Source organism: Odocoileus virginianus, chromosome 3, assembly GCF_023699985.2.
Source record: "Odocoileus virginianus isolate 20LAN1187 ecotype Illinois chromosome 3, Ovbor_1.2, whole genome shotgun sequence".
Lineage (NCBI taxonomy): Eukaryota > Metazoa > Chordata > Mammalia > Artiodactyla > Cervidae > Odocoileus > Odocoileus virginianus.
Window position 1 is genome coordinate 36,995,745 of NC_069676.1, and position 8,945 is coordinate 37,004,689.

At 39.4% G+C, this 8,945-nt stretch overlaps 1 protein-coding gene across 1 annotated transcript; it reads right to left on the bottom strand.

The window, feature by feature from the left end:
- Nucleotides 1-234: 234 nt before the first annotated feature.
- Nucleotides 235-1,184, bottom strand: LOC110148184 (olfactory receptor 2V1-like). The gene is given in 2 exon segments (XM_020910095.2): nt 235-506; nt 509-1,184. Coding segments are annotated over 2 exon segments (948 nt in total).
- Nucleotides 1,185-8,945: the final 7,761 nt, after the last annotated feature.

Consider the following 8,945-nt stretch of genomic DNA (forward strand, 5'->3'; position numbering starts at 1 on the left):
ATTAAGGGTCTGTGTCTTCTGTACTATGTAACCATAGAGGCTCTGACTTCCTGCCACATTGCCTATACTCAGCATGGACAGGGTAGATTGAATTGATGTGCTAATCTTGTTACTTCTGGTCAGAAACTAACTTTAATTTTCAGTAGGACATATTCGTACCTCCTTCAATCAAACTACATTTGAGTAAGCCAGGTTCCCAGGGCCCAGAGCTGTATAAGCAGTGGCAGTGCCATGCTATTCCTGTCCCCCACCACATGGACACCTCCCCAGGAGTTTCTTGAGAGCACCAGCCACTTCCTTGTTCCTCAGGCTGTAGATGAGTGGGTTGAGCATAGGGGTAATCATGGTATAGGAGGCTGAGACCACCTTGTCCTGCTTGGAGGAGTGGTAGGTCTGGGGCTGCATGTAAGCAATCATGGCAGCCCCATAGAAGAGAGACACAACTGCCATGTGGGACGAACAGGTAGCAAAGGCCTTTTTCTGACCTTCAGCAGAATGCATGCGGGCACGGTTATCAGGATCAACAGGTAGGAGATGGAGATAATAGAGAAGGGCAGAAGCAGCATAAGGACACAGCACACATAGATCATAGTTTCATAGAGAGAAGTGTCAGCACAGGCCAGCTTGAGCACTGCAGGGATGTCACAGAAGAAGTGGTCGATCTCCTGAGAACCACAGTAGGGAAAGCTCAGGGTGAAGATGGCCTGAAACAACCCATCCACCAGACCAGAGAGCCAACACAATGCCACCATGAGCCAGCAGACTCGGCGGTTCATGATCACTGAGTACCTCAGTGGGTTGCTGATGGCCACATAGCGATCATAGGCCATGAAAGCCAGCAGGAAGCACTCATCCCCCAGCAGGGTGACAAAGAAGAGGATCTGGAGCCCACAGCCTGTGAAGGAGATGGAGCCATGGCCCAAGAGGTAGTCGATGGCCATCCGTGGTACAATGGTGGAGATGAGCATGAGGTCCATGAGTGACAGCCAGCTGAGGAAGAAGTACATGGGGCTGTGTAGACGGGAGTCAGCATTGATGAGGAGGATCATGAGCCCATTGCCAGAGAGGGCCACCAGAAACATGACCATGATGACGGAGAAGAGGAGGAGGTGCAGTGGTGTGTCGTTGAAGAGGCCCAGGAGGATGAAGTGGGAGATGAGAGTCTGATTTTTCACCAAGGCCATTGTTCCTGCAGAAGTATGCACCAGCAGATGGTTGGAATCTGGAATCAGGTGGTTTATGTTTAATGTTTACTGAAGTCATTTATAGTTTTTTCCAATATGTTGCCCACTTTAAATGTTATTTGGTTTAGAATAAAAGACATGTCCTCTTAAGAGAAAGAATATGTAACAAAGATGCAGACTGTTGTTGCTGATGCTGCTTTAAATCTAGGACTTGCTGCATCTTGTTGAGAAGCACATGTCAAGCTATTATTGCTAAAGTCGGCACTGATTTCGCCTCTACTACAAGTCTGTCTCCAGTCTATAGACAGTCTCTTACCAACCTCTGCTGCTGCTGCTGCTGCTAAGTCACTTCAGTCGTGTCCGACTCTGTGTGACCCCATAGACAGCAGCCCACCAGGCTCCCCCATCCCTGGGACTCTTCAGGCAAGAACACCGGAGTGGGATGCCATTTCCTTCTCCAATGCATGAAAGTGAAAAGTGAAAGTGAAGTCACTCAATCATGTCCCGACTCTTCGCGACCCCACGGACTGCAGCCTACCAGGCTCCTCTGTCCATTGGACTTTCCAGGCAAAAGAGTACCAGAGTGGGTTGCCATTGCCTTCTCCATATACCAAGCTCTAGGCCAGCTCTGCTGCTGCTAAGTCGCTTCAGTTGTGTCCGACTCTGTGCGTCCCCATAGACAGCAGCCCACCAGTCTCCCCCGTCCCTGGGATTCTCCAGGCAAGAACACTGGAGTGGGTTGCCATTTCCTTCTCCAATGCATGAAAGTGAAAAGTGAAAGGGAAGTCGCTCAGTCGTGTCAAACTCTTAGGGACCCATGGACTGCAGCCTACGAGGCTCCTCCGTCCATGGGATTTTCCAGGCAAGAGTACTGGAGTGGGGTGCTAGGCCAGCTTTAATCAAAGATTTTCTTTTTCAGGCAAATGTACTAAAGTAGCAAAGGCATTTACCATCTCTGTGAACTGAGCATTTACATAACCTTTCTGAACCTGTTTTCTCATATTAATTTGAGATAACAGCTATCTTATAAAGTGATATTAAACACTGAAAGTGAAAGCATAAGCTATTTCTAGTAGGACAGAAATAATGATACCTGACATTACACGAGCAATTCTCATGTGCCAGGCACCACCATGACCACTCTGTCACATCCTCATAACTGCCTGGAAAGACTGATTTTCATTACTGTTAATAAGTGGGGAAACTGAGAGAGAGGGAGATTATTTTTTCAGATATGGAAACATAAAATATTTCTTAAGAAGCTAGTAAATGAAAAACTGGAGGCAACCTAAAAACCCAACACAAAGTAAATTATAAAATAATCAAATAATAAAATATGTTGCCAGTGGAATACTTATGACATTTTAATAGCTACTGAGCAAAAAAATTACATCAACTAGTCTTTTTAAGTATTTAAAGCAACTGTGAGAAATATGCCAATATACTTAAGCACATGGTTCCATTTAGGTAGTAGGGTTGAGGGTTATCTCTCTCCAACTGTGTATTTTACACATCTATTAGCAATATGGAAATATAATGTTAAAGTAACATTATACTATGTATAAGATCAACATACAAAAATCTGAATCTTCCTCATACATACCACTAAATAAACAACTTATATAATTGCAATAAAAACTGTGAAGTGTCTAGGAAAGAACCCCAATGCTAAAAATTATAAAGCATAATTGAAAGACAGAAAAGAAGGCCTGAAAAAAGCTATGCATATTTTTAGAGACATAAGCTCAACAGTGTAAGGATGTAAATTCTCCACAAACTTAATGTATAATTTCTTTGAGATCCCAATTAATTTCCAAAAAGACCCTTGCATTTTGGATATGACCATTTAGAGGTAGAATTCTCTCAAAAGTCACTCAAAATCAGTAGTGAGAGGAACACAGTCTATGTTGGATAAAGTTAGACTAGCTGAAAGTAGAACCCACAACATAAAATTCGAAGGGATAGCAAAAGCAGTAGCAATTGAACAAAGAAAGGGAAAAAAAGACACCTGTGAGCATAAACCACAAAGTAACCTCTCCCAAGATAGGAATAGAACCAAAACTACCAGTTTCAGCCAGCAGAAGCTGGAAAGTGGTACAAGGATTCTAAAGATAGTAGTTTATCCCAAGTAGCAGAGGAGAAGGACTTGAACAAAGACTCATGTAGATTAGTTGTATTTGCAGGAATAGTTCTGTATTAGTGATAGGGAGAAAAGACAGGATGTACATTAGGAAAACCACATAGTTCTCCATCCCAGTAGCTCAAGGAAAACAAAATAGTATCCTCAAAACCTAGTCTAGCAATCCATGATATACTAACAATTCAACCTCTGGACTAAAATGGCAAACTGAACACACCTAATATCTGCTTCCTGAAAAAAGCCACTAGAAAGACAGCAGTCACAGGTAAAAAGAACTAAGTACCTATCAGGAGGAAAATGGAAATAATATGCAAATGAGGTTGCTTTTGGTGTGTTTATATAGAATTGTCCCCAAACTATATTGTTCAATGTAAAAGGGACATTACGGAAGAGTGTATACAGTAAAATTGTACATATAAGGTATTGTATTACTTATTTTATATTAATTACATGATATATATGTTTAAATAAGCATCATATTACAATCATACATTTATACTCTATTATATTTCATACATTTCAGGGAGTATTACTTAATATTATATTTTACTCATATATGTGTAAAAAGAAATGAATATGTTTCTGTATACATTTATGTAAATGTCAAAATCTCTGAAAGTAACTAGTAACACCATCAATTATTAGTTTTCAGTTAAGTGCTCACTGACTCTTTCATCTCATCTGCAAAATGAGGACGAGAATAATCACCTCCCAGGGTGGTTAGGAAGACTGAGTTCATGTGTTCAAAAACACCAGACACTTGCCTTGGTCACACAGAAAATGATCAACAAATGGTGGGTACTGTTGTTGAGCAGAGGAGTAGGGCTAAGCCTGTTCACTGAATGACAGAGAGAGAAGGAGACATGATAAGGGGAGAAACTACTCGTAAGAAGCTGTGATGGTTCAAGCGAGAGGTGGCCACTGGCTGTGTTACGTTGGGCAGGTTACCTGCTCATTGTGATCCTCAGTTTTATCATCCATTCTGGCAGTGAGAATAAAATGAATTATGTATATAAAGCCTTTACTCTTGTGTCTGGCACATAGTAGGTACCCAATACACATGGGCAGGAGCATAATGATGTCTACAATTTCTGTTACTTATTATGCTCTGGACAAGGTGGTAGCAAGAGAAATGCAAGGAAGGAGAATATTTTTAAGTGCATTGCATTAGAGTTTGAATTTACATCTTAATAGGAAACTTGGCCACTGTTTAATTAGGCTCATCAGATGCATCAATTGACTTTCAATAAATGCCTTGGGGAAACTAATCTTTACTGATAAAAACATGGCTCTACTCCAATGTAATGTAATCCCTTGGTACCAACTGTAAAGCAAATTTTTTTTGACAAAGCCTTACCAGATACCTATTGCAGATATAGTCTCAGCTGGGCAAAGCAGGAGATATTTCAGTGCAGAAAGGCAATCCTGCATCCCTCAGATAAGGCTTGCAGAGCCCAAGGTTGTGCATAAATGACTCCTGGAGGGGTGCACCTAGGAATTTTCTCAAAGAGCCTGGAAGCAGAATGAGGAGAAGTCAAACCTATGGTAGAACTTTTTCAAAGAGAAGGAAGCTACAGTGTAGAAAGAGGAAGGAGCAAACACACCAAAACATTTCTCCAAATAAGAGCAGAGTTCTGGCCTCTTCAGGTAGAAGAGGAACAGGAGATCATCCAATAGGAAAAAAAATTATGTGGTTTTAGTGAAAGACAAGCAAAAACTTGTTTTCATGAGTTGCAAACATAAGCACAAATGGTAGATAAGCATGAGAGGACTTCACCATAATCTTTCAAAATCTAACAAACAGGTATCAGAGACACTCTCCCGGTACCTTGAAGGGGCCAGTTTCAGATGGTCTGGCCATGTTGCACTTCCTTAAACTTGAATAGACAAATTATGTATACCATTGTTAAACTGGTCATGAGACCACAGGAATGAAATTTCCCTTCTCTTAGGTCTCAGTTGCCTGAGCTTTAAAATGAAATACTGGATCAAGCAACTCTTGGGTTTTCTCTAGTTCTACCCATGGAGTAAAGGATTAGGAGAAAAATCATTTCAGAAAACAAAATCTAACCAAACAAGAGTTTTATAATTTAAGATAAATAGTAATCAGGAGAACATCGGGGATAGTTGTCAGATGAAAAATCATTGTAAGCATTTCTTAGCAGAGAGGTAAAGTATAAGACACAGAGAGGAAGAGCCTTACCCAAAACCATGTAATCAGGAAGGCCTGGAGAGTCATGAGGTAGATTCCATTGGGAGCTCTATGCCCTGAGTTGATAGATTCCACAACCCAAGAAGGACTGATCAGATCACTCAGCTGGATCTACACTGGGGTCTCTCTAACTGCAGAGAAAACTACACATCTCCATCTTCTTGAAACAGAAGCCAAAGGGAATTATTAAGCATTGAGAAGAGAAATTTCCAGGGAAAGAAAGGCTTGTTTGGTCAGAACTCCTCTAGAATTTCCTCCTAACTTGTGAAAATATCAGTTGGTCAAGATGTCTGGAAGACTCCCCATCCATCAACAGGAACTATCCATTGTCTCCCACCTTGGCTGTGGAAAGATTTTGAAGAAATGCATTAAGACTGGTTGAAATGGGAAGAAAAAGTTCAGAAAGAAGGAACCCCAAAATCCTGGAAAAGAGTGTTTCATGCTAAAAATCTGTTAGAATCTTTAATGGTCAAGAAAAACCCATTTGGAAAGAAAACTTAGAGCACAGAGAGACCATACAGCCCTCATCCAAAAGCAAAGACCATGTAAGAGGGCTAGACAAGGAAGGAAGGAAGGGACTTCTATCTTGGAGTCAGCAGAGTCTATCACCTGTGGAGAAACACTTGTTGGCCAGGTTTAGCACCCAGCTGAGAGGTTTTATTCTTTGTCACTTGTCACTGAGACTCTTTGTTTTCCCTTCTACTGTGACTAAAGAAAGTTACTTCTGTTCTTACAAGTCCTTAGAGAACTCTCCTCTGCCACATCTCTCTCCCCAGTCTGTTGCAGTTAAACCTTTTGGGAAAGGAAGCCTCTTGCAAAGTTTTCTGCTCATCTCGGTTCACCAGTAAACAAACTCCCTTTCAGGGAAACATTGAAGGGAAAACTGGGGAGAGATTCTATGGGTCAATCTGGGAAGAACTGACTCTTCTTCCATTCCAAAATGGAATGGGAAATATTGACTTTTGTTCTGGGATATGACCTACATTGTAAGTAATCAGTAAATATTGGATGCAGGTGAAGGAGACAATAAATCTTCCAGAGTCTTCCAGACTTTTGTCCCTCTGGTTCCTTATGCCTCTTCCTGTTACTTAAGCTATAAGATGTTCCCATCCAATATCACACTGACCTTTCTAATCTCAGAGCTCAATTCCACTGGAATTTCTCAAGTCAAAAATTCAACAAATACTCTGCTATGAAAAACACATCACCTCCCTAGACTGACCACCTCTTTCTCACTTTTCCATCAGCTCTGACCCAGTTGAGTTTCTGTCATACTAAGAAATTTACAGAAATAAACATAGCATTGCACAGACACGACATTGAAGTTACATAGAGCTGAGTGTCAATATTTTTAGGCATCATTTTGAGCTAGGAACCTACTTGAATCCATTTACTCATTTGTAAAATGGGAACAATAATTTTTCATCACAAAACATTTTTTGTGTGAATTAAAGTGATAAACAACCTTAAGTCACCTCCCTGTTATAAGGTTCTAAGAATTGTAGTTACTAGTGTAACTTGCCTCCATTCTCTCTAAAGGCACAAAACTGTGACAGAAACACAGACTTTACAAATATAATATAAGGTTCATTAAACAAATATCCAATGCCTATAGCAAGCAACAGAACAAATGCCAGGAAGGGGAGGATATTTAATTTCCAAGGTTACCACATCATAATATTGAAAATTATCCAGTTTTCAATGAAAAAATAACAAAGCATGAAGAAAATAAAAAGTTAGAATTCATCCACAGAAGAAAGCAAAGACTTTAGAACTACTGAACAAAAACTTTAAGTCAACTCTCTTAAATATTCTCAAAAAACTAATGCACAGTGAGCTACAGAAACTAGGAAAGCAATGCATGAATAAAAAGAGACAACTACATGTAAAAGAATGAAACTAGAACACTTTCTAACACCATACACAAAAATAAACTCAAAATGTATTAAAGACTTAAATGTAAAACCAGAAACTATAAAGCTTTTAGAAGAAAACATAGGCAGTACACTCTTTGGCATATATCACACCAAGATCCTCTTTGACCCACTTCTTAGAGTAATGGAAATAAAAACAAAATAAACAAGTGGGACCTAATTAAACTTAAAAGCTTTTTCACACCAAAGGAAGCAATAAGCACAATTAAAAGATCCTCAGAATTGGAAAAACTAATTGCAAATGTAGCCACTGACAAATGGGTACTCTCCAAAATATACAAGCAGCTCATACAGCTCAATAGCAGAAAAACAAACAGCCCAACAAAAAAATGCACAGAAGACCTATACAGACATTTCTTCAAAAGAGACATACAGATGGTCAATAAATACATGAAAAGATGTTCAAGATTACTTATTATTAGAGAAATGGAAATCAACACTGTTAATACAGTGACTAGTATTAATCTCACACCCGTCAGAATGGTCATCATCAAAAAATCTACAAACAATAAATGCTGGAGAGGATGTGGAGAAAAGGGAACACTCTTGCACTTTTGGTGGGTATATAAACTCATCCAGCCATTATGAAAAATACTATGGAGATTTCTTTAAAAATTAGGAATAAATCTACCATATGACCCAACAATCCCACTACTGGGCATATAGCCCAAGAAAACCACAATTTTAAAAGATACATGTACTCCAATGTTCATTGCAGCACTATTTACATTAGTCAGGACTTGGAAGCAACCTAAATGTCCACTGACAGATGAATGGATTAAGAAGATGTGGTACATGTATACAGTGAAATATACTCCACCTTAAAAAGAACGAATTTAAGTTGGTGGTAATGAAGTGGATGAACCTAGAACCTGTTATACAGGGTGAAGTAAATCAGAAAGAGAAAAACAAATATCATATATTAAGGCATGTATATAGAATCTAGAAAAATGATACTAATGAACTTATTTGCAGGGAAGGAACAGAGATGTAGTTGTGGAGAACAAACTTGTGAATACAGCAGGGGAAGGAGAGAATGGGTTGACTAGGGAAAGTACCATTGACATATATACATTATCACATGTAAAATAACTGGTGTGAAATTGCTATATAACCCAGGGAGCCCTGACTGGTGCTCTGTGATTACCTACATGGGTGGTATCGGGAAAGTGGAGGGAGGGTAAAGAGGGATGGGATATATGTACAATTATGGCTGATTCTTGTTGTTGTACTGCAGAAACCCACACAACATTGTAAAGCAAATTTCCTCCAATTAAAAATTAAATTTAAAAAGAATATAGAACAAAAGACAAAGAAGGGCATAATAAAATGATAAAGGGATCAGCATGAACAGAGTATATAGCATTCATTAAAATGTAAAACCTAATATAGGAGCACATATATATAAAGCAAATATCGTTATTGTTGTTCAGTGTGAGGTACAGCACATCATAACATAGTCAATGTTTTATAAT